The 27,841-nt window shown below is 35.3% G+C and overlaps 1 protein-coding gene across 16 annotated transcripts in view; it reads right to left on the bottom strand.

The window, feature by feature from the left end:
* PPFIA2 (PTPRF interacting protein alpha 2) overlaps nt 1–27,841 on the bottom strand; it is a 318,848-nt gene that overhangs the window by 148,405 nt on the left and 142,602 nt on the right. For 8 of the 16 annotated variants that reach the window (XM_027653930.1, XM_027653957.1, XM_027653936.1 and 5 more), the window contains one exon: nt 1,819–1,881. The exons of the other annotated variants lie outside the window; for them this stretch is intronic. In XM_027653930.1, coding sequence (XP_027509731.1) covers nt 1,819–1,881 — 63 coding nt within the window. The remainder of the gene's footprint in view (nt 1–1,818; nt 1,882–27,841) is intronic. 16 annotated transcript variants of the gene reach the window in all.

Here is a 27,841-nt window from a genome sequence, read left to right as displayed (position 1 = left end):
ATTCTTCAAATGGTGTACCTTATTTTCTTCGATGAAAGTGTCTGCATCATAGCTCAACTGAACTCCAGGTTTTTAGGCGACTACAAATCAGGTGAGGTTAGTCTTGTCCTAAAAAACATCTTAAATTGGGAAAACAGGGTTTGTATTATGTAATTTCAATCACCTACAAGCAAGGTATCTAAGCCAAGATGGCTTTTTAGGACATCTTTTTAGTCAAAGGAGAAAGATTGATACCTTCCGAGAGCCAAGAGGTGAGACTGACTCTAGCTTACACTGTCTCTAGAGCAAAAACATTAAATTCAAAATTAAGATAGGAAAATCAGGAGATGGAGTTAGAAGAGCATTTAATGAGTTCTAAGATTTATACCCTTTCTTGTTGAGATTGATACATTTCTTTCCAAGGAAATTTTATTCAGTTCTTTTAAGAAAGCATCTATTTATAACCTGTCTTAATGTACTTTCCAAAAAAAAGAAAACAAACTTATCTAAAACTAAATAGAAATAGTGCATTTTTCCATGCTCAGCAATTCTGTCTATATTTTTCATATTAATATTTTCCATGAAAAATGGTACTACCGCAGACTGGAATACTACAATTGCGTTGGAGAAGTTAAAGTCATGTTGAAAATCCAGAAGAGACTGGAGATTAATCATACATTGTGTATTAAGGAAGTGTTTTTCCTTTGCATAGGAAATCGAACACTGTAAATCATAGACAAAAATTTATAATATTGGTCTATTGAAGGAATTTATTCAGAACCATTCCACAATGATTCAGATAGTGAGATGCAGTATCTTCTAAGAATGCAGTATAAAGAATATCTTTGTGTTCTCTTAAGAGCACAAGCTTTTCAGAAAAAAGACCGGTTTAAGATGAGGAATTTTTTTCACAGACATGGAGGACAAATTCCCTTCTTGCCAATAATAAATCACAGTATTTTTTTCTTTTTGCTTTTAGTTACTTTAACCAGATTGTGCTTGTACTTTGATTATTTGCTATATCTTCAAAGAACTTATGATGATGGAAATATTTATCCAGAATTCCTTCTGCCAGTTCCCCTATAAATATGATAATCTATAGCTGAAAAATAAATTATTAAACACATTACATGATAAAAAATAGGTTCTATAAAATAGTTTCTTTACTCTGTGGTACATCCCAATTTTCATTAATGTTTCCCCATTAATGTATAAGAGTTCAATTTCAACCCAACAACTTTCCCTTATCTGAATAGTTTTGGTAAAAAAAGATAAATGACCTATTATACTACAAGTGAATAGTTTACTTCTTTTGTTAACCAGATACAATTTTTATTCTACCTTACATAAGCAATAGCAACTCCTCTGTCCTTCTATTTTAAGTCATGGTACATATTTGTCTAAGCAAGAAAAATGAAATTACCTTCCTTCCAAATTTATTATTACACATCTTTGTATCAAAGCCCAATTTAAAACAAGGTTATGTAGAATAAATATAGCCTCTCATTGTTTTCCTCATTTTGTCTATTGCTGTTCTAGATTTCAACTGACAGGAGCATTGAGCTGGCTGGGAAGCAAAGTAAATGCAGAAGGAACTATGAATATATTATCATTATCTTTATTTAGCTGCATCATCAGACTGCATAGAAAGAACTGACAGTAATTTTGTGCTTTTGATTGGCTGAGACCTCACTTGTAGTACAATATTCATTGACCCTGAAATATATAATGTGAAGTAACCTCAAGATGCACAAGCTTCTATGGGCAACAAAATATCAAATTCATGTAAGGAGGCTTCACATTTAAATTATGCAAAAAACCAAGATATTTTGAACATACATTAGGGCAGGATATGGTCCTTTGAATGTTATTCTCAATGCTCGTACCAGCAGCAACCGTCATCTGAAAAAGGGGGCAACAGAGATTCTGCTGAATGGAACAGAATTTTGTACAGTGCTACAGAATATTTAAATTACACCATACCAACAGATGAATGTTATTAGCACTCAAACAAGCTGATCTAAGAGAACACTAATGTGGCTCAACTGAAATTCACATAAAGAAATTGAAAGTATTGTTACATCTCCTGGCTCGTGAGGTACTGAGAACAACCAAATAGTAACTCACTTTGGTGTTCTGCACTGCATTGACAGAAGTGGACTCTGAAGCACTGTCAAATAGTCAGATAAGTATGAAGAAATAATCATAGCTCCAATGGTTGACTTTAATCTGAGGTCTCTGCATAAAGACCTGTTTGTGAGGTTTAAAGAAAGTAGGATCTTCTCCCCAAATTAAAACATCTTATGGAAAGACATCAAAGGAAATTAACTTATTATGTACAATTTACCTACTAAATTTATAATTTTTTCATGCTATCTCAGACTTCTTTGTTGCACTAAACAATCATAAGAGTGGAAAAATAGTAGGAAAGAAGCTATGTTAATTTAAAAATCTGGAAGTCCCTTCAGCTATCTGAAGAATGTATTTTAGCACTGAATGCTATTTTTCCTCTTTTTTCATGACTTGTTTGTTTATTTTTGCTGAGCCCAGAAAAGAAAGACCTTATCTAGTAGGCAATCTGACCAGATGATATTTCTTCAGATTTCAACATTTACTTCAGAAGAAATTAACAGCAGAAATTTTCAAAAAGTCGCAGATGTAAAAAACCAACAGTTCTAGACTAAACCTTTAAACAACTTCTTTCCATTGTTGAGAGCATATGTAACAATACATACAATGTTCATGCTAATTATAGTTGAGCTTTATCATTTCTCAAAGTAAATACTGACCTAAGCTTTATTTCTGTGACTGTTTACCAATTCAGTAGAGTAAATATTGTATTTAGACCAGACAAAAAGACAGTATTTTTTTATTCAAGTATTTTTGATAGTACAACATAACATATGGAAAATGCAACATATTGCAAGTGTTTTATAATGAATTTACTGTTATAATTTATGAGGAAGTTAAGCCTGACTGTATTATGTCTTACTTTTCCATTAAACAATGTGCACATTATTAGTATATTTAACCACATTCACAGGCATGGATCCATGTCCATCCATCTACAAACCACAAATTTCCTATGATCTCCACATTGTCAGTTATAACAGTTTTTAAATATTAGAAAGTTTAAAACTCTCAATGTTTTAGAGGAAAGTGATGCAATCAGTCACATAAAAAAGAGTAAATTTTGAATTTTAAGCAAAATTCTCTATGTATGCTGGCAAGTTCTGCTTCTGTCAGATTTCTCTTCTTTAGATTTACACCTTTAAATATTTAAAAATATTTTTATAATGATGCTTTTTATTGCTTGAGGGAGAGGTTCTTGGGTTTTTGCTTGTTTGGTTCGTTGGTTTTGGTTTTTTCTTGGTTTTGTTTTGTTTTGTTTTGTTTGTTTGTTTGTTTGTTTGTTTTGTTTTTGTTTTTGATTTTTTTTTTTCTCCTTAAAGGAGACTTCATTTCACTTCACTTTGAAAAGAACATACCCGTGCAAGGCAACGTCATGGTTAGTTCATGTATCATGTTTAGATGTATCTCTAACACCACCATTGCTCCAGAATTTTGTAAGAAAAATACAGCCTGTATAATGTCAGCATGGCACTGTTTTAAATAAACAATACTTCAGCACAAGAAAACACACACACTATAAACTTTATCTGTATGTCTCATAGATGACAGTTTTTGATAATTTTGCACTTACGTGTAAAAATGTAGATCTACTGTATACTTTTGACTGCTGCATCTGAGCTCTATTAATTGATTAATCTTTGCTGTCCATCACTGTTAAAAGCAATATTCTCTACATTCTCTAAAGCAATAACTTTAGGCTAAGTTTTCAAATTATCTTGTAAACAATATTCCCCTCTTTCCTCCTGTAAAATTGTGATTAAAGACCTAGTGACAAAAGGTATAAAATTAATTTTATTGAATTCAATTATACTTAATTCTAATTAATTCAATTCTAGCAGCTGATAGGTTTAAAGTCTAGTATTTTGACTCTTCAGGCCTACTACGGGAACTTTACATATTTGGAAATGAGAAATCCCTGATATTTCAGTGCTGTAAGGCTATCTCCTTACAGCTGTGATAATTTCCTATCCAACTAGACTTAAAAGACCTAAAGTGTCAAGCGTAAGAGAAGAGGAAAAAAAAATATTCAATAAAAAATAAAAAACTTGTGTATTAATTTTAAAATTGTTTGTCTTCAAACTATGTATGTTGAGGCAAATACATTGCATTGTCACGAATATTTACTCGCAATCATTTGAGACACAAAATCTATGAAAGTTATGCAGTATAAGTACTGCAGCAATTCCCATCTCACACACATTGATAAAATATTTATTCCATTCAGGAATACAGCTAATAGTATAGCATCAACTTAGTACTTTGTACCTTAGTAACTATAATCTATTAGAACTAATATTGATGAAGCTTTCTATTAAAGTTTGGACTTTCTCCTTCAGAACATGTGTATACATTAAAGTTTATCAGAGGAGAAAACAAAGTTAACAGGGAGAGAAAAATCTGAAAATTAATCTCTAGAACATGCATACATTCTTGCTTGGGATGAGAACTTCAGCTAATATTTACTATGAACCACATGAGGGAGAGGGGGCAGATTCTCAAGGCGTATCCTAATGATAGACTCAGAAATGTCTCCAGTCTCCTTTTTATCCCTTTGGATTTCTACATAGAAAAGCCTTGTGTGATGCTGTGATACATCTGAAGCATTTCCAGAAAGTGCATCACTTATGAAATTCCATCTAGATGCATGCACAGCCAAACTACAACTGTTGGAGTTCCCAAGACTGCATCAGAGAGTAATCACAAATAATGGCCCACATATGCACCAAACTGGCCTGCGTTTCACAGCTAGGTGGAAATAGTGCCAAAGAACATATGAGACTATAATTTCAAGTTTCTGTGGAAGCACTACAAGTTTTAGTTAATTCTGTAAATTAACCTATGAGAAATACGTGAAAATTCATGAGGTCCGACACTGATATTCCTGAGCTTACAACATATAGCAATTGCAGTTTTAACTGGTTAGTTACACTGGGCTTTCAAGTGATCTTGCCACCCAGGTCACATGAAACAAGCCATATTTTCCTAAATGCCAACATCATTATAACCCAAACTTTCTTAGCAAGTCCCCAGTCAAAGCTCTGATAAGGCAGGAACTCCTGCCCTCAGTTATGACATGAGCAGTACAGCTCTAATTTCATGGCTATGTCAACAATAAGAACAGGGAATAAAAAAGAAACTGAGGTTTTATACAGAATTGTATCAAAAGCTACTGAAAAATTCAAAGATATTCACTGAATAAATTTAGTGTGTTGATACACTGGAGAAACCCAGAATCTTCCCCAGTTCTTTTTGACTTCTATAATTTAGGTTTCTGACAAGTGGACCTTACTTAATAGAAAATAATTATAATCCTTCTCTCAGGAAAAAAAAGTCTCCCTCAGAGCAATATTTGTACATATATAGGCACATACACCATACATAAATTAATAATTATTATATGCTTCATGATGATAGTCTGTAGAAAAAAAATTAAAAAAAGGAACAGAAACCACCCTCTACAGCCATCTATATCAACAGTACCTCTCTGGTATGTACATCGACCTGTACACACTTAGCTTTGTCCATGGGAGGACTCCCACTGAAATCCAGGGACCTACTTATCACTGCAGAGTTAAATCTACATGCAAGAATTGCAAGATGTATTCTTTAAAACCCAATATGTAGAAAGACAGACCTTGCAGTGTGTATGATAGACTCGCCACAGTACTGGTACGTGGCATAACAAGGTGAGATGATACCTCATTAAGTGAGCATTTTAAAGAGAAAATAAGATTCATATTTATTTGTTTACTTGTATCACACTGACTGAACTTTCTAATTATTCTTTGATTAACCCCTTTCCAAATATTTAAAGATGTGAATGGAGAAGATCACCATAGTTAAAATAAAATCTTGTACTTACAGCATAAAATAATTACACTATTCTCATAGGAGAAATTTATTATAATAAATAAAGATTCAGAACAGTGATCACAGAAACAGAGTTTGAGTTCATGTAGCCATTAAAACATCTCAAGATCATGCCTTTCTGCTGCATTGAGGCACAGAAATAATTCAGGCATGTATTCCATCATTAAAAATTTAGTTAATAAAAAAAGTCTAGAAAGGAAGTGTCTGAATAGTTCTTAGTCAAAAAGGAAAATATTTCCTTGCCTAATTGTCCAAATTTCCTCCACGTAAAGTCTTTTTGGACTACAAGTTATGTTTTTTTATTACAAGTACAGAAAACAAAGAATCACAAAACCATCAAGGTTGGAAGAGACCTCAAGATCATCTAGTCCAACCACCACCCCTAAACCATATACCCAAATGCCACATCCAGAGGTCTGTTAAGCACTTCCAGAGATGGTGACTCCACCACCTCCCTGGGCAACTTATTCCAATGTCTAACCACTTTTTCAGTGAAAAAAATCTTTTAATATCTAATCAGAACCACTCTAGGAATGGCAACCTAAGGCCATTTCCTCTTGTCCTTTCATTAGAGACATAACAGAAGAGACCAACCCCCACCTGGCTACAACCTCCTTTCAGGCAGTTGTAGAGAGTGATGAGGCTCAAGGGGAATCTCATCAAGGTTTCCCTTGAGCCTCCTTTTCTCCAGGCTAAACAACCCCAGCTCTCTCATCAGACTTGTGCTCCAGACCCAGCTTTGTTGCCCCTATTTGGAAATACTCCAGCACCTTAATGTCCTTTTAGATATTTGATATTGTGTAAAAATATGAAACTATATGAGCATGTTGGAATGTTATACTGATTGGTTTTCAAACTAGGATTGTGGAAATCATGCTGACTACTCTTTTTTTCTTTCTAATGAAGCGTGAACAGTCTGATATTTATGTTCCAGGTTTAGTTCCAAGTAATTTTATTGATTACTAGCATTGAAAAAAAGAAAAGGAAGGAACGAAGGAAGGAGGGAAGGAAGTTAAAGAGAATGAAAAAGAACAATAAAAGACAAGAAAATAACCAAAGACACAGTGTTTTATGCACTCCCTGAAATCCTCCTCCTATAATCAACCAGTTGCCAGACCTGGCCTCAGCCTACAATACTAATCTCTCTTCTCATCAAAGCTCAGGCTGTGGGGAAGGAAGATACTGCAGTTCACACATGTGTACATACTGCCCTGCAGTAAGACAAACATAGTTTAGGAAGGTGTGTTAAGACTGATGCTAAAATGTGCACATTGTCCCTGGAGATCAGACCTGCTGACAGATCCAGGATAGATAGAACCCAAGCACACCTGAGAATCCTATGCAGGTTTCAGAAATCTCATAGATCTTGTGTGACAGAGAAATCTCAAAAACAGGACATGGATTGCAGGCACTGTCAGAGCTTTGTCAGAGGCAAAACTAAGTCAAAATTCTGAAAACATTCAATTAACCATACTTGCTCTAATTTGAAAACTTTGCATCCTGTAGTCTCATTCTTACTGTATATGACTACAAATCCCATGCCTAAACAATTTTCTACAGCAGCATATAGCTTTGATTGTCCCATAAAAGTTAGGTGAAGCCCATTCAGAATCTGTTCCTCTCCTAATCCTCAGATTTCTACAGTGAGAAAAAAGCAAGGCAGTGAATCATAGTTTTATTTTGTAGTAATGTGTATTTCCCTCATTTTCCTGAAGCCATGTGCCAGAACATCAAGTCTCCTTTAGACGGACAAGTTGCCCACTGATCACCTGAAAGCAGGATGAGGCAGAAGGAAACATGCCCCTGGGTGAGTGCAGAATGCAGCACCTTCTTGCACTCCTGAGAGACATTCTGCTCTGCCTAGGCTGTAGAGGACTCTGAGACACAGTTTTTCTGCATGAGTGTGAGCAAACAAAAAGGAGTAACTGGTACCACTTTTATAACTATAACCTCATTCTACAAGCCCAGCAAATATGGCTAACATTGTTGCACATAGAGTTTTCTCATAGTCTGTCCTCTCAGAGAAAAACATGTATAGATACATAGATAGCTGCAGTCTGCAAACTGTTTTGGTAGAACTGTTCTTAGTTTGGTTGTTCCTTTTAAATGGTTATCCTTCAGGAGAAGACGTTGCTGAAAAAAATCAGCTTGCTCCTGAAGATAGAAGTGGAACAGGCATACGATAGTGCTAATTCCTTGGGGATTTAATGCTACTCTGTTGGGCCAGCTTCCAAGCAATCTGTCTCACTGTACAGCATTTGCAGGTTTTGAACAGGTCAGGGCCATCAGATGCACTCCTGTTGTCCTACAGCAATTATTATTTAAAGTAATTTGTATTATAACTGCTAAGTTATTACTTTGCTAGGCACTGTGCAAGTATAGCTCTGAGAATATTTCTTCTATGAACAAAGGCAGAAGGGAATGTTTCATCTGTGTATAAATAATGTATGCTTGGGATACATGTACATTAGTTGGATGCACTTTGCTGGTTTTATTTTATTGGCTTTTCTATGTGAGTGTAGAAGCCTAATTCACAGACTTCAGTAGTGGTATTTCTCTTTGCATTTAAAAAACACCCCCTATCTCCCCCAGTTTTTTGAGAGACCAAAAGACATCCTAATATCAAACAAGCATACAGCAGTGCAGTGGTACATTTACAGTTTACACACAGTTTCAGGAACTGAGGCTACTTATGATGCTGCCAAGAGGCATCAAAGACAAATTAATAAGATTTTGGGCTTTTTCTGTCTGTTCATAATGCCTTGGGCAACAGCCAGATGTCAGAAATCAGTTCAGCTTCACATTAATGTCATCTGAAAAACGAGCAGTGGCAGATGCAGCAAAACTACACCTTGAAATACAGCCCAAAGTTGGAGGATATCAGTGCAGAGGAGGTGGAGGCACTTACGCTGAAAACAAAGAAGAAGTTGTAAGTGAGGAAGACGCAAACCAAAAGCCTGTCTTTTACTATCCTCTGAAAGAATCCTAAAATTAGTGTATCTATGGGATTGAAAAGTATTATTTACATTAAACCTTACATATAGATTCACCTCTTTGTACTGCACCAGGGAAGGGAAACAATGTGTTCATCCACAGAGTCCAAGGAGTTAAGAAAACCCAAATGCAAAAAATTTACACAAGCAAAATACAAAACCAAACTTCATCTGTTTTAAGAAAACTTCCCTATCTGACCATCCAGGAGCCATTCTGTACCACATTTGCACCACCTGAGCTGGGACTGAAGTTCCTTCACAGCTACACACCCCACACTCACAGTCAGACCAGGTTTCCTTACAAACTTGATTCCAGGTTTTCCATAGTAGAGTCTCAGACATCTAGATCCCTAGAATTATTTTATCTTGGTGCAATAATGAAATGACAAAATAACAACCTGAACTGGATGTCTCTGAGGAAGAACCCTGAACAAAGAAAACCCTGGGCTTTTATACCTCACAGTCCAAGTGTGCAAAAGTCTCTCTCTTCCTCCTGAGTCTCTGGCTCCTACTGTGTCTCTGAGTCTCCGGTCCCCTGGTAGGGCCACAAATCCCTGCACCCTTATGCATGGGGTCAGCAGTTCACTGCCCCTTCCCGGGGCTCTGACCACCCAGAGCTCTGCCTGCATCTTACATTGCAGCCTCACAATGAGCTACCTGCACTGAATGTATTCCTCAACACTATCACAGAATGAAATGCACATAAAACTGGTTATTCCTCTCCAGGAATAGTTCAAATGTAGATTTCTACATTTGATAACTTGGCTAAGTGGGAGAGGGAGACTAGCCAGTCTTTCCATGAAAGCTTTCATGAAAAACAGTATTAAGAAGAGCATGTTCAAAAATGAAATTAAATTCTAATTGTAAAGGGAAGAACTGAAACAATTTTGATTTAAATTAAACATAAAACTTTGCAAGTGAAGACTAGCAGACTGAGGATTGTGTGTCTTTATGTATTAAACCAGCATGTTTATCCAAAAAAGCTTTTTAAAACTCTTTCTCAACTGTCGTTTTTGACACTGGTTTATAACTCAATACCCCACTGACTGAAAGCCCGAATCTAAAATGCTCCAAGAAAAATATAAGCTTTGGGAATTTTCATTTTAAATTGTTTATTTTCTTGATATGTAATATTCCCTTCTGCTACATGAAGCATAAATCAGATCAAATTTCCTAAGAGAATGCATAGGAACAGTTATGTCTTTTTAATGAAAATAAACAGAAATTGATGTTGAAAATCAGTTGAAAATAATGACAAAGGTTCTCGAACTTTTGTACATCAGGAAACTTGAAGAAAAGGAGCAAGAAGGGCATGTCCACAAGCCTAGTTTCCTTTGCTGTGCTGCTACTAGTCCCTGATGCTGCAGCAAGCAATGACCAAGGAATGGCCCAGGGAAGAAAAGGTTTCCTGATGCCTATGATCTTGTTTCTCTGCATACCTAGCCAAGCAACAAGATTTTCAAGTGTAGCAATAATTATCATGCCTGTGTAAAAGTGAGATGACAGCACAGCTTAAAACACTAAATTCAAGAGCACACACTTCACTGACTACAATGAAAAGAAATATAATAAAAAGAGTAAAACATTACCCTGGCAACACTTACTCAAATAGTCAAAAATTTAACATCAAAGCATCACTGGATAAATATTGGTTATATTTTTTTCTGTCTCACACACACAGCAACATGAAAGACTGCAGATCCAGACAAAATCAAGCTTTTTGAGTACATCATAACTACAGATACAGACAAATGCATATATTAAAAACACAGAACCTAGTTTGCAAAACAAAGGTATTTTATTGATTAGTGTAAAAATCCAAACTTAAACCATGAGGATCTGACAACAATACTAATAACATTTTGTAATTTTAATAAAATAGAATTTGTTTAACATTATTTTGAGGCTAAAACAAAGAATATAGCTTTTCAATGTTTATTTTACATCATATCATCACAGAAAATTTGGCAACTGTATCAACCTAGTAAATTGTCATATGACTTCATCTGTATGTAATGTGTAGTTCAAATACTACTTTCATAATCTAGAAAATGTTCATAAAACATAGCTAGAAAGGGAGAAGAAAGATAGTTACTAGATACTAGAGCTAGTAGTTACCAGAAGAATTCACATAAAACATATGTACATATGGTTTAAATTACATATAATTTAAACAGCCATCATGATGTAGTAAAGATCTTAGCTTTGTTAATAGGGCAAGTTTTCTAACAGTTGAGAAAGGGCAGATCAAAGAATCCTGACTTGTTAAAAGACTAGTTCTACAAAGAAATGGAGACAGCACAGATTAATAAATAGCCACTGTGACCCCAAATCTGTACCAAGAAATCTGAAATTGAATTATTTGCACATCTTACCTAATTCAAATGTAATTCAGAGTACTTGAAGTTAGAAGCTCAAGATACCAGACCTCTAAGGGAGAAAAACAGGTACCTTCAAAGATGACTCTTAACATCTGAGTGATTGCCTAAAATTAGATTGTTTGAATATAGCACTGTCATCTCTTAGTCAAAAAGCCACCAGCCTTGTTTCCTAAGGAATGACAAGTATAGAAAAGGAATTTTATTATTTAATTGCATTTTTCTTGGCAAAACACAATACTTAGCTTTGAAAAGCCATTTCCTCACCATTGCAGCAACATCACTGCTCACTGGCAAGCATGGGGAAGGAAAACTTTAACAGTTTCCAAATGCAGTGGATTTTCTGATTAGTGCTGAAAATCACAGAATGGCTTGGGTTGGAAGGGACATTAAAGATCACCTAGTCCCAAACCACCTGCTGTGGGCAGGGACACCTTCCACTGGACCACATTGCTGAGAGCCCCATCCAAACTGGCCTTAAATACTCCCAAGGATGGGGCATCCACAATTTCTCTGGGCAACTTGTTCCAGTGTCTAACTATGCTCATAGTAAAGAATTTCTTCCTTATATGTAATTTAAACCTATTGTCTTTCAGTTTGAAGCCATTCTCCTGTGTCTTGTCACTTCATGGCCTTGTAAATAGTCTGTCTCCAACTTTCTTGTGGGCTCCCTTCAAGTACTGAGATTAGCTCAGTCAGTTGGAGCATGGTGCTAACAACACTCAGGGTCATGGGTTTGATCCCTATATGGGCCATTCACTTAAAAAGTTGGACTCAGTGGTCCTTGTGGGTCCCTTTCAACTCAGAATACATAGATAGTTACACAGTGCATCCTATTGGAAGGGTGCACTTAGGTCACCTTGAAGACTTTCCTTTTCCAGGCTGAAAAATGCCAATTCTCTTAGCCTTTCCTCATAGGAGGGGTACTCCATCTCTCTAATCATCTTGTGGCCCTCCTCTGGGCTTGCTCCAGTAGATCTACGTCCTTTCTGTGCTGGGGACCCACCACATCCCTGTCAGAGGGAAGCTGAGCTGAGTTTCCATTTCAAAATACAAATGAAGGAATGGTGACAGCAATATTTGCCTTTTAGTGTGTAAGGAATATGTTATAGGTTTTAACTGCAACAAACTTATTCCAGCTTGGAAATACTCAACCCCCTCCTAGTTCCTCTGAATATTAAATCCTTCTCCCAAGATGTTCTATATTTCAATTGCAAATGGTGCTAAAAAGGTAACCTGCAATATCACAATTCCACAAAAAAGACATGGTTAATAATATATGACTCAGAAGTGCAGTGGTTTTAATCATTAATGTGACATCAGTTGTGGAAGACACATAGATGTGAAAGATACATACATTGTATCAATACATGCATTCCTTTGACAGTCTTAGCTATTTTTAAAGGAAGTAATGGCTTTTCTAGTTCAGAATCCAACTCTTTTTGTCAACAGCTCTGCCTTTTTTGATGCAATTTTAACAGCTTTTTACTCATCCAGCTGTCTCAAGTGCAATGATGAGATTAAGGATAATTGTCTATAAGGAAAAAACATCAATGCATTTTGCCACTGTATGTGATACTGAATAATTCAATAGTGTATAGTGAGAGAAATACCCCAATGTTTCTACAATAAGACAGGGATTTTAAGGAAATCATAGTTATGATTTCATGTCAATTTGTTTTGAAAACATACTCTGTTTCAACTATCATCTCAGTAAAACTTAAAACATTTTACTTGCAAATTTGTTTAAGAGAGTTTATGTGGTTATGAAGCTTCTTCAGTTCCACAGAATCATAGAGCTATGCCCATACTTTGGGTCTGCTGTTTAACAGTTTTGATAAACTTGAAATCCTGTTAGAAACAACCACATTGTTAAAAAAAAAAAAAGAAAAAGAAAGAAAAAGATATGTATGTGACATTCCAGGGTGAGTTATTTAGCAGTCAAGCACTAATGCTGCCTGTCTCCTGTCCTCTACTGTGACCCTGCAGGATCATCATTCTTTTACCTCTGTCTTAATTACTAAGAGCATTTTCAATAAAAGACTGAGAGCCCTATGTCCATCCACAAAACAACTGAGGGATTCACGTGATAGGGAGCACAGTCATGTCTCTACCATTTCCAAAATGCAGATAGGAACCAAAGTCTGTTGCTATTCAAGTCAATGTCCACAGGATTAAGATCACAAATACTTCCGAACTTTAATAATTCCTATTATAATTATTCCCCTTTACATGTGGCTATCTCCTCCAGAAGAGAATTGGTTAGGACACTTCCCACAGTAATGGCATACTTGGATTTTCATCCTTGTCGTACTCAGTTGTTACATATGATGGCTCGGTGCAAGCAGGACATCAGCACAGGTTACGGAATAGCTTGGCTGTAGTACCCTCTTCCAGAAGATGGTAAATGTTCCCAAGCACAGAAGGAATCTAAAAGCTGCTTGGATGTAATGCCTGATCCTGGATTAAAGTCACAGCTACTAAGCAACAGGTAAAGAGGACCACACCGCACATTTTTATTTTACCTAATTTATCTACATAAACTATCAGCTTTGTAACCAAGTATCTTACTTTTTTCCGAAGAAGTTCTTATTAATTGTACAATTAAAAGTTGCACTTTGATGAGGAACCATAAAAGTGACCTGGTTAGAAGAGAAAATTACGGAATAGAAGAAAATGTCTGCTGAACCACCGAGAGAGAACACAACTACCAGCCTGGGAGCTGTTAGCTTGGGAACCAGGCCTGTGATTCAGAAGCATCCCTGAGAAGCACAGCTCGCATCTTTGAAGCACAGCTGGGTACATAGAAACCAGAGACATTCTGAGATACCATCGATAAGCACAAAACCAATGAGGTGCAATGGCAACTTATTGTCTGAAAGCATGAAAAGTAGTCTGGGAAAAGCGGAAAATATTCTGAGAAAGTAAGAATCAGGAACTGCCATTGACTACTCCAGCTGCAAGAACAGGAACACAGTCTGGAAAAAAATGTTTGTGTCAGTTCCTTTTGTCGTCCCACTTCTGGGGTGGTTTGCATATCCTTCTAGGGTGGTTTGGCCCCTTCTGGAATCTGCTTAATGCGCTCAGTACCATGTCTATATATATTTATATATACACATATTGGTAATCTGTCACAAGTATATAATATTATTGATAAGTTTGCTTCACCAGTTCTACATTTGTAGCAATACATAATATTTTATACATATACTTGATTGCTGCTATGATTATTGCTATTATTGATCACTGTTATACTATTGATTGCTGATAATTTGTAATAGCTTGACACATATTTCTTTATTAATCATAGATATACTTGTTAGTGTTTACTTTTGTGACATTTGTGGCAACCTCTAACAAAGTCAGGATTTAAAGGATAAAACCTCCATGTCCTAAAAACCCACAGTTGTGATCTCTACAAACACAGATATTAAGAAAAGCAGATAACCCTTTAGGCTATGACAAGCTCAGAGTGGAATAGTTTTCCCCTTCCATTTTTGTATCATGCTGCCAAACTAAAAGATCAGGAATTCACTGTCACTATAATAGTGATGTGAGGTGATCAGATACTTCAGTAATGGGCTGGTATGAGACTCAGAATAAATGAAACCTGCTGCTTTTCACTGTCCCGAGGAATTAAAATTAACCCTTTTCACTTTTCCATTTTGTGTAAGACTCATCAATTTATCTTCATATTTGAACTTCCCTACTGAATTGATGAGATACAGAAACAGTGCAACTGGTGCCTTCAATGAAAATCTGACTCATATAAATACCTGGTTGGGTCTGTTACTCCAGTGATTTTATGGTTGTAAGTTTCAAAGACTGAGTGTCAATTAATAGACGTGGGCTCCTCTGTAGCCATCTATTTTTAATTCCATCAGAGAGGCTTAGTGTTAAACATGTGATGGAAGAAATGTTAGTCAGAGGAAAGCAGATGGGACAGCTAATTTTTCTTTCACAGTGTTTACACAATGATGAAATTTTGTTAACTCTCACAGCAGAAAAACAAGAATACTCCGCTCACATATAGCAGTATTCATCAGTAGGCTTTTAGACAGGACATTGCAAAGTTCTCATCGGGTTTTATCACTAGGTAACCTGTCAATAGAATGTACCAGTAAAGGTATGTATCTGCAGCCAGTGCCAGCAGCCTCCAAGCTTCAGGTGCTGCTCAGATCTCCAGGTAGAATAAACTTCTTTGGTGTGTCCATCTGGAGCCTCCTGCTCCCTAAGTGTATGTGCAAGCTGCACACAGAACAAAAAGTACATTTTATGACATTCCTTTTAAGTATAGGCAGGTAAAGAGTAAAAGGGAGACCGGTCCAGACTGTACCAACCAAACACAGAAACTAGACAAAATATGCTTGCCACAGAAGAACCCTGAATGTATGCGGAATTACCTAACCCCAGAATGAGAAGCAGCATAGCTGTACATGGTGTATGATGTGACAGAGGAGTGCTTGGTAACCTAGTAATGACCACAAAACAACCTAATTTTATATACAAAGCAGGAATTTCTACAATGCTCTGTACCATTCTCTGCTGAGATGTTAGCTTCCCTGGGACTGCAGTCAGCTGTATAAACTCATGGGGCTCCAAAAGAGAAGAAGAAATGACTAACACCTTATATTAGTTGTTTCTAAGATCTCCGATGACTCAGTTGAGTCCTACCATAACCTTCAAAACTAAAAAAAGACAGAAACTTGCATTTATAAAAATGTAGACAGAGATTCTTAAGTAAAGCTTTTAAGAAAAGATGTCAGCACTGTGAACACAGTACACCAAGTCTTTATATTATCAGGTTTCCAGTACTGCTTCTTAGGATTGTATATCTTATACTATATTAGAAAATACACTCTAACTCATATTATCATTGAGATTATTAGTATAATACTATCGACTAATCCAATGAGAAATCAAATGTAATGTTGGTTTTTACCTATGTATGTAGGCTTATATTTGTTTTTTCAGTACTGGGCTTCACTTTTAACCAAGGCATTTCAATTATGATAGCATCAAATGTTGCAAATTAATGCTCTGTTTGCACATAATGATCCAGGTAAGAAATAATCTCTACAGCTGTCAGAAGAAGAATAAAAGAATCTACTGCTCTAAAGCAGTTCTGCTGAACTTTAAGTCATATGGAATATGAACACTAAACCCTTGCATGCTGTGTTGAATAAAGTTGTTCCACTCACAGAAGAAAGCTGCTCCAAATGTGCTAAATTCAAAATGCAGGTAAGATAATCAAGCCGACTTCTTCAAAGTATGTGATTTGAGTACTTGAACTTCAGTAAAGAGGAAGATGCAGACTACAACTTCTCAAAACCATGTTATTATGGATGAAGAGTTCCCTAAAACATTTTGAACATACAAAACATGGCTTTAAGGCTTCCAAAATGTTCCTTTTTGTATGACTGCATCCACAATGAGAAACCAAAAGAACAACCCAATCTAACAGATTTTTCTGTTGTATCAATAGAAATGCAAAATAAATGGAAAATGAATGAAGCTCACTCATTTTTCACTTTCAAGATCAGCAGAAGCAAGTTCATCAGTTCTGAAGAATTGAAACAAGAAACTCTTATTAACTTCAGGATTATGAATGAACTTATGAATTATAAGAGCTGCTGTCTTAGTTTTTTAACTATTTGCAATCATGTAAGAGATAAACTGTAATTTTTGCTTCTTGGTAAATATAATTTCAGATTACTATTATAAATGTGTTCTGAAACCTGATTTCCAGCTTTAGGGCGACATAAATTACAAGAAAGGTTCTTAAAATGTTTCAAAGGCTAGACATAATTTTAAGGGAATTTCAGATAAAAAAGCATTTAACCTTTCTCAAAAATTTCCAAAATAGAGATTTATGAACTACCAAAAATACCTTGGTGATTAAAAGAATAACCCTTAACATTTTAAGCCATCAGAAATGCATACTTATGCTCAACATATTATTGACACTAAATGGAGATATAATAGATATCTCCAGTGTTGCTATTCCACAGATGCAGAGGAAAAGCTGTTAACAAATACCTTCAAAATGGTTGATTTTATAGTCTTTTAGTACTTGAGATTATTTAATAGACAAATATCTTGGTGTTAGAACAATCAGCACTACTGCCAGCTCACCTCAATTTTTTTCAGACAGGTGAGATGTCACCCCCAAAATTGTAAACAATATATATCCTTCTGTGGGGTTTATACTACCATTAATAGACCTCCAAAACTTCCAAAGCATGAGGTGATGATAAAAAAGAACTCCATGCTACATTTGGATTGATAACTTTCCAAGCACACTAGGACACTGTGCTGTACTTAATGCACTAGCATTCTGAAACCACACAGAGGAGAATAGGCTAGTTTAAAACAACTAAACCACTTTCTCACAAGTGAACTGAAAAAAATATTCATTAGCCCTTTGTCATATCCACAAATTTGTGTATACTTTTTTCCTGACAATATATGAAAGAACTGGCACGGAAAGATCGACTTACACTTTGAAAGCAAGATCGGGTGATATTTGCTAGATGGGAATGAACTGTCATATCTTCACGGGTTCATATTTTACTATGGCTTTGAATACTTAAGTCTTTCATTATTCTTTACCTTCTGAACTACATTCTTCTGTCACTGCTGTCTAACAAAATTTTGTCTTTCCTAAATTACTTTTGAGTATTGAGATTTTAGAGTACAAATCATAGTTCTAGAAACAAGAGACATCCACTACTGATAAACTCATTTGTGAAACATGCCTTAAAAACCTGGAAGTTTCAATCATTTTTTGCAAGTACAATAGGCATTGCATGTCTCACACAGTAAAGTATTCTTTACTGCTTTTCCACCTCTATTCCAGTTTTCCCTTATTTTCATGTGTCAAATCGTTACACTGTACATTCTTCGTAGCCAGGACTACATTTCTACCCTCCTTGGAACAATGGGACCTCATTCTTAATTAGACTTTTTCATTGGTATCACTAATACTGAAGAGAGTATACACTACATAGAGCCCCAAACAGTTCCCATGTTAACAACAGACATGATTATTTCTGAAGAGAACAAATGCTGTAGGTCACTATGATGAATGTATAAAAAGTTGTTTGCAAATATTATAGTTAGCTCAAGGTCTTTACATGAGGTATAACCTTATAATAAAACCTTAAAAATGAAAGCTGGCAGGGGTGGATTAAGAAGGATCCCAGGGATTAGGGATCTGTAAAAGCATGAGGCAGAAGCAGAGCAGCAGGCGGCATTTCTCAACAGGGCTGATTACTGCTGGCCAGCCACCCATTTTAGAGAGCTTCACTTCTGTATTTCTGCAGGAGTTAAACAACTGCAAGGCTGAAGAATGAGTTTGGACATTTGCAAAAATAGGAAGTCCTTTGTGTAGGTGTTCAGCTTGGAGATAAGAATTTCTGATACTAAAAATCAAAATGTATTGAACTGCAGCCTTTGCCAAGTTAGGTTAAGCCTGAAAATATAGACTAGGTGGTGTCATTTTACTTCACAGGACAAAACACAATGATTTTTATGAAATAAACAAAAAAACAAACCCAAAACATTGTGAAATGTAATGGGTCTAGCAGTGTTTCTCGATTTCTCAAGTACACGAAAAAAAATATCGTCTTTGTTATATATCTTATGCCTCTGCTATATCCATAGTACCCTGTACCTTCTCTGGGCTCACATACAAAGCTCAGAGGAACTCAATTTAAACTAAAAACTCGAAAACAATGTAAATTAAAGCTTGCACTCCAATTTATAAATCAAACCCAATATATTATGTCCTGAATTTCTGCATCAGTTTTAGCTACGTGAACCGAGAGTTATCATCAAAATGGTAATTTTATTTTGCTTAGGTAGAGGAGGGGTAGGTAGCTGTGCTTTTGTTTCACTGCACATTTTTTAGTTGAAATATTCTTAACCTTTTTTTTTTTACTTCTAATCTGCCAGCAGTTGCTGTTCTGTAAAGTAACAGCCCACCTTTTCCTCAAATACTGTAAATCATTTTGCCCAGGAACAACTTAAACACCTGAGACGTCTCCCATTTGGATTCATAGCCCTTATGCACTGGTACTCCTTGCACTTCATATTCTCTTGTAACCTTAAAAGTCATTTACCAATGCCTTAAAGGTAGTGTACCCTGCCCACTTCCTATTATACTGTTCTTACTGCCTCTTGCCTTTCCTAAGAATTTGTGCTAACTAAACCAATAATAAATTGTCTAACCTAATTTGCATATACATTTGGCTTCTACACACTTTGTGTACAACACATAGCACAGCACGAGCAAATACTTGACTAGGGCCCTTAGGAACACTTAAAGTTCAAGTCGAGAGAAGTCAACATATAGATGTCACATATTCTGTGACCACCTCTCTGTGCCTCCTTCTCACAAGCTTCAGGAATGTCACCCTGTTTGACAACTTTATGCTATAAGATGTTTAAGCATCTCAGCCACTTTTAAAAACCACATCACTCACTATTTAGATTTTTCTCTAGTGCAGTTCTGTGAAACATACTTAAGACTAAAGGCTTTTTGACAGCTGGCAATGTGCTGAATTAGTCAGAAAGCACTCATAGTAGTTGTTCACAGCCTGTGTTTGATTTAGGGGTTTATATACATATACACATATAAATATAAATATATGTAAACTGAAATAAAAGATTATTTATGAAAAAATCTTCATTGTGTCAATTCGAATTTTTCTTATTTGAATATGCCCATAAAAAACTTGCATGTGTAGCATGATAGTGGCCGCTAATACCTCACTGAATAAATCCTCATGCAAATCCCAGCTGTAAATATAGGTTAAGTCTTTATATTGTTGAAAGGGTATCTCCTTAAGTACATATTAGAATCCTGTGTGCAGCTGCTTGACTAACATAAAAACCTGTCCATATGCTGTTACAAGAATTTTTAACAGAACAATTTTATTGCGGAATTAAGTCAGACAGACTTTATAGCAGAACTATGGCGCATAAGCCATTTTTAATTGAAAATTGCTGCTGGCTGCCTAGTTAACCCTCTTAAGTTTAAAACAAAATGACATAGATTTAGGTTTTGTATTTAATAACAATTTATTTCCCAGCCATCCTCCTTTTGTAACCACTTAAGTCTTTCAATTCCATCAGATTTTGAAGAGATAAGCTACTAATGAATGCAGTTTTATATCCATTTAATTTGAAATACAGAAACAAGTAAGTAAATAGGAATATAGTTACAGGAATTCCTAAAGAAAATATTTCTGTGGTTTAACTTCTAATCCGTTTTTATTTTGGGATTAACGCAGATAGCATCAAAGCATCAAAATAAGAAACAAGCTGCATAGTCAGTTCTATTTCAGGTATTCTAGTAAAACAACATGCAGCTTGAAAATAAACACAATAGATTTTCAGGTTGGTGACTGCTTTTGAATTTTTGTGTTTGAATATGAAACTTCTCCAATAATACCCTTTCTAAATATTTCTTTAGAATATCTGATGTCTAACAACATGGAACTGTATCAACACCACTATTAACACTATTGAAAATAATGCAGACCTTGTGTGAAAGTCCATAAATACTCAAAACTTCTGTCAATTTAACTATAAACAGTATGTAGACATATGTGACTACAAACCTTTACAGTTTGACATATCTCATGCATTTCTTATGAAAATTGCTTAGAGAACAAATTCTCAAGAATGATTTTGCCAATAAAAGGGGAAAGATGATGAAAACTACTAATCTCTTGAAAATAAATGCTGGATTGGGGCTTTTTCTTTGCACCACTTTTGAAAAACACAAAGAAAAGTAAGAAAAAAATTGGTCCTACTGGTACTACAATAGATAGTGAGATTACTATTAAAAGTTACTGAAAATAATCCTAATATGAAAAACATACTTCAGTTAAAAGACACAGAGAAATCCACAACATGCTGGTTGACATGCTTATATTTAGAAATGTTTATATTCATCTTGGTCACCAAGAACAATTAACATTTTGGAATCAGAATGGAGTCACTGCCAATGATGAAGATATGTCAGGTGGACTATATTGCACCTGTGCTGTCGATATTAGAATTCTACAGAGGAGAGAAAAACAGAGAAAAAATAGTTGTCCCTGAAGTGCATGTGTGTGACTCAGAATGTGTGCAAGAGACAGCTCAGTGAAGTGTGAAGGTGCTGTTTATACCCAACTCCTTTACAGAGAAGAGATGCTTCAAGATTATTTTCAAATATAACATATATTATTTTATATATAATAAAAAATAACATGACTGTAATACTTGTGAGACCAAGAAGCCAAATTTAGCTAATGATTTTGGTTCTTATCGTGCCTTTCATCTCCTCAAGCTACAAATGAAGAATTTCCCTTTATCTTTCTGCTTAAGTAGGTGTGTATTTGTTTTAGCTTCCTCCTTCAGGAACATGCAGTAATACTCCCTAATTATAAATGTGCAAGCATTCAGTGCAATTTGTGTGTTTTTAACATACAAAGCTTTTGGTCTAATCTCTTGATCTCTCAGTATCGGGTGCCTGACAACATAGTTGGAAATTTATGATGGTAATAGGGCATTCATTATAAGGCTGAGTCTATTTCTAGAACTCCATTATTCCCTCTGCAATAGTTTGGCCAAAATATTTACTCTTGAGGGATCTGTATTGCACTTTTCTTGCTCCCACCTCCCCGTGGAAGATCCTTCAAAACAATAATTTGGAGAACTGGAGGGAACAATGGTGAAAAAGTAGCTGATCTTATTTCTGCAGAAATTCTGTTCGCAGAATTTCTTCTCAAACTGAATGTTTTCTCTTGTTTCAATAAGAGCTTAAGTTATTCTTTAAATTAGTAATTGGTTTTAGATGCACTCCATTCTATCAACAAGAAGATACAGGTAATTAGATGCACTAACAGAGGGAAACAAAAAGAAAATAATCATCATAAAATAGTGTTCAAAATGGTATTGAGTAGAGCAATTTTTCTTTAATAGCAGATTACAATCAATTATTTTGTCTTCTTGATATATTGCTTTTATTTCAGGAGTATTCATTGGGGACATACTGTTGATGCCTACAGAACTCTGTTGTATATAAACTGTGAAGCTAGAAGGGCTTTATTTACTATTATAGGTCTCAAGTTATATAATTTTCTTCACAGGTTTTCCCATTTTTTATCATTTGACCTGTACTAAACAGAAGAATCTGAGCACTAAGGAGCATTTGATTTGATGTATTCAATATGACACCAAATTTCAGACCACATAATTCTCTCTCTGGAGCAGTTACCTACCACTTATTAACATTGCCACCACAGCTCTTGAAACAGAACAAATGTAATTTGTACTAGTTTTTCCATTAGATGTGCTCCACAGTAGTATTCAGCTTTAAACTTTGCATTCCATCTGCAGATTTGTACTACCATGGAGACTCAACTAGTGTAGTAATAGAGATGTTGTGGCCGAGAAAGCCAGGCTGTTGTGCTTTGTGAAAAAGGGTCATAGGTGGCACACACAGAAAGTCTGTAATATTTATGTGGAATTTTTTGCAAAATTACATGCACAAACACAACAGGGAGGACAAAAAAAGGGACTGTGTTCCTTTGTATTCAAACTCAGATGAAGGTAATCTTACAATCAGACAAAGGTTGCACATTCATAGTCTCCTTGTTCTGCAATCCTTGGTCAGCCTACAGCAGTGAGAACTCAGGAATTACAAAATGGGCAGAACACTGTTCTTTTTTGATGCATCTAAGATGTTCTTAGTTCTATTGTTGCATTCAAATAGAGAGTAAGTGGATGCAGTATCAAATTTATTTGATTGTTCAATCATCGTATAAGTTGGCCAGAACTTGCCAGCTCAAGCGGGACTGAAGAACTGGTCAATTTTCTGCAGTCTCAGAGGAAATCTAAGGTTACTAGGAATGTTAGAGGAATTCTAAAGTTACTAGGGTGTTAACTACCTAGTTAACAATATATGATGGAGGTAACATATCACTATGTATTTAGGTATCATCAGTACTTGGTTATTTCATTAATTTTTCACATCTGCTGCATACTTCCTTATGACTGTTACCTTTTTTATTGTTGCAAATGAACTCCTAAGGTAGTTCATTCCTAAGGTACCTGCTTCTAGGTACTGGATTTTCTTTGGCAAGAGAGAAAACAACTTCGTTCAAGTGCAAGTGCCTTATCCCAGAAACGTACCATTAACTAGAGCACCACACCCAGCACCTGATATTTAAACTGAGTTGCAGAAATGCATGAAAAAGCTTTCAAAAAAATCATCACAAGTTTTTTTAATCTGTCTTTGGCTTTCACTACACCATGAGAGCAGTTAAATTCCATTTCAGAATGAAGATGATTTACGCTCCGGTTCCCTTATCAAAGAAATACTTTGACTGAAACTGCAATTTGCTGCTGCTGATGACGGCAGGAATATCATTGGCAAAGGTCTTTCCATGAAATTTAGGACATATCTGGATTAATGGAACCATTCCTGCCCTCTTAGTTATTACTTCTCGCTTTCTGCAAACATTATTATACTTTAAAGCACTCTTTGTGATTACTAAAACTAAACCAACTTTTTCCTTACAAAAGAGGTTGGCACCTGTATTCATCAGGGGACTCTGACAGTCCAAGTTCTAAACACATTATTACATTGTGTTTAGCAGAGGCAACTTTCAGCAGATGACACTCAAATACACTATAGCAAAGCTGATAGTTATACTGAACATCAATTTCCTAAATTTAGCTTTAAGTACATGCTGTGCAGGAAATAGGATGTGTTTGGGCAGGAAATTTTGAGATGACTTATTTAAGAAATGTGTTAAGGAAGAAATTTTACCACTATTACAGTATATTGGTGTTTTTACAAGGACACAGCGAGTTCTCAGAAGCTTTTCTCACAGTAAAACAAATACTGCAAGTGAAATAGGATGGATCGCTGACTTAATGTATGCATTGTGAATCCATGTGCATATCCCTTCCCTAAGCACAGTTTACTTCCTCCCTGAAGAAGAAGTGGAATACATGTAGCATATTACAAAAGTGGATTTAGCAGAATATTTTCTAGACTACCTGATCAAGTAGATGCATGCGAAACCTGGAGAAAGAGTACTTAATTTAAAGCATACTCACACTTAGTTAGAAATGCAAAGGGACATTCTGGTAGACTTGCAGTTTGGTGCTATTTCCAGCTTCCCAGTGGAAAGGAGAAAGAAAGCCTTTGTACAGAAGTCACTACAATAGGGACTACCTATGTGTTATTCAAGTAACACCATGTTGATGCTGAATAATACACACTGTAAAGATATTAACAACAGTATCTAAATATAATCAGAAGAATTAGCACTTTATGCATCTTATGAATGGCATTCACTTAATGTTTTATTATGTTCTAAAATCACCCTGTATCGTGCTGTAGCTTTGTACATAGGCATTGCTGAATTCTGTATGGAACTTTTAACCTCATTTAATACATTATTTTTAATACCTACTAATTCCTATTGCTGTGAACTTACATGAACAATTGTCTTTTATGAGAAATGTTTAACAATAAAAGTGTAAAAGTGTCTTTCATAAAAACAACTGTATGCCACAGCTAGTAATTGTAAATATGCGGTTAACAAATATGACTTCTAAGAGGAGGCAAGATGTGCAAGTAACAGTGGAACCAAGTTGTGGCTGCTTAATGCCTGTCTCCCTACAGCTGGTACAGACTGCCCACTCTCCCATCTGTCTTGAAACAGATATATCCATTTGGGAGATATAATCTATAAATATAGACACCAGCACTCTAACGTGAAAAGTGTCATAACGGACCTCTTAATGTTCTCATGGTACACTGGTCTAGTTTAGTCTTAACAGCCAAGTCCTATTCCATTCCATTCCATATGCAGCTGGAGTCATTACTGTAATATAAATAAATTTTAATTCTGGTAGGTTTGAACAAGGGGTAACAATGATGTAAAGAACATTATGGTCAAACTATGGCTACTAAAGTTAATAATGACTACGGTCTACCTTAGATTTTCTATAAAGAAGTAGTACATACCTTTAGTTTGTTCTCACCCTGTCTACAAATAAAATAAAATATTGCTGAGGAAATTATTAATTAAAAAAAAATTATTTGCTTTCATATGCTATTTTAATAAACACATTTCACACAAACTTGTTCCTACCTGTGGTGTTCTTATTAGAACATACGGAATTAATAGGGACGCCAATAGTGTATTAATGTTATAGATACTGAAACAGAAAAAATGTCACAATTATTAGCCTAATATTTAACTATATGATAGCAGCAAGAGAAAAGATATTATATAAGTTTATGGCTGTCCTCCCATTGTCTTGACAGTTAATCTACAGCAACATCTACTTCCTACCATCTAATTTTACCAGCACATCAAAAAAGTACAACTTCAGAATATGAAGCTGCTTAGGGGTAGGAGTGGGGGATATTATTGGGAAAGGAGGTTGTATCTAATGATTAAGAACTAAAAATATCCCAAAGATAATTTCATATTAGGAGAAAATGGAATCAGAGTAATGAAAACTGAAGACTAGTTGCTTAGCATGGAAGCATTGCAGTGTTGTAGAGCGGGATTTACAAAAGTGTCACTTCATCACATAAGTTAGTTAGCATATGAAAAGTCAGCTTTCATTGCAATCCAGTTGCACCAGGTCAGATTTTTCAGAGATAAATATTTTTTTAGTCATAAAATACTATGACTTTGAAATACAAGGAAGCTTGCATTCTAACTACAGAGTATCAGTAATGTAGTCTCTGAGTAACAGTTGCTTAATATAACTGTGTCAAAGTGCAATGCAGGTACAATGAGCCCACTCCATCTCTGAGAGAAACTCTTACGGCATACAGAAAATAAGCAACAAAATTTTCACTTCTATGAAGTGATGGGCAGAGAAAGATCTGCCCCTTAGCTTTCTCCTGAAATATAATTTGACCTAAAATTTAATCATACAAATCTCTTAGAGCTGTGTCCTTACCTCAGGATAAATATTTTTTAAGAAAGGGGTAGATTATTATGTAACTCCAGATACTAATAGTTTGGGTCAGAATTTATTTTGCAAAAAAAATAAAATCTTTGTACTAATTAATTATAAGCCACTGCACTGGAATCCATTATTCCAAAATGAAATTATGAAAAATGATCAGAAAAATTCATTCTACATGTTCATTCAATAAAAAAATATAGATTAAAAAAATTAGTTGTTATTTTGACATACAAAAAATTACTTGGATTAATTGAACATTTCCCTGTGTCCCTGAAGTATTACCATAACCAATATTTACAATACTTTGGGCATAAAATTAATTTATAACTATGAATGATTGAATAGATTCTATACATGGGTTTAACTGACTCCTAGCAGGCTAAATAAGTATTAGAATAATATTCAATTTTTTAAATACTGAAAGTGAGAATACAGGCCCTCCAGCCTTTGTACTATGCAGTAACCACAACCATGTGTACACACGCAGATTTGAGGTATTGGGAAGAGCTAACTATGTTCTAAGAACTATATGTTCTTATTTAGGAAGAGAAGTTACTGATTTTCTTTTGTCTTGTAACTTACAGACTGTCAACAGAAAAGCACAGTATTTAGTTATAGAACACTTAGCCTTTTTTTTCCTACAACTGCCAATTTCCAATTATATATTTAATATAGGAAGCAGCATTCATGACTTGGCCTGATACTAAATATATTTATTTAAGTTGCAAACTAGAAAAGTCTGAGCAGCTTATCTTCTACTAGAAAATACAGATAAACAGATAGGAACAAATAAATTAGCTCATATATGGGGAAGACCAACAAAATAGTTACATTATCATATTAATTGCAGACCTGTGGATCTGCATTAGGCAAGGAGATAATTTCATTATTTTACAAAGAGGTGCCTCAGAGAGCGTTCTCTTTTAATCTTTACCTTCTAGGGAGACTTGGCATTGAAACAAAAAAAATCCAGATCCCAAAAATCTCAAAACCCACTGGTCTAAGAATTAAGAATATAAAACATATTAGAAACTGTCGGTATCAGTGTACCATCACTGAAAAAGCTTCAGGTCAAGTAAATGTATTATTCATTCATTATTATGAGCTATGTGCTCTTTCTAAATATAAATTATGCTCCATAATTATTTTTCAGTTTTAAAGGGTATCATTCATAAAGCCAATTAAAATGGTATGACTAAAATAATCAAAATTCCTGTACAACATCCCAGAGGGCAGCAGCAATGACATGATAAATTACACAAGTTTAGCAGTTCAAGACTTTATGTAGATTAGAAAGAGGTCATCAACTTCTGAGAGTGACAGAATACAAGACTGTCAAAGAGAAAATCAAAACAACTTGTTTGCTGATTTTTTGGGGGAAAGGGAACAGGAATAGTAATTGTGTCTAACTAAGGTATGGAGATTGGAAGCCAAACAGCCTTAGCAAATTCTCCAGCAGAAGGTAGGCAGAGTGGAATTCTGCCAGGG

The sequence above is a fragment of the Corapipo altera genome, unplaced genomic scaffold, assembly GCF_003945725.1.
Source record: "Corapipo altera isolate COAL_440 unplaced genomic scaffold, ASM394572v1 1, whole genome shotgun sequence".
In the NCBI taxonomy this organism is placed as follows: Eukaryota; Metazoa; Chordata; class Aves; order Passeriformes; family Pipridae; genus Corapipo; species Corapipo altera.
Note: the sequence above shows the minus strand (reverse complement) of the source record. Positions and strands in the feature narration are given on the sequence as shown.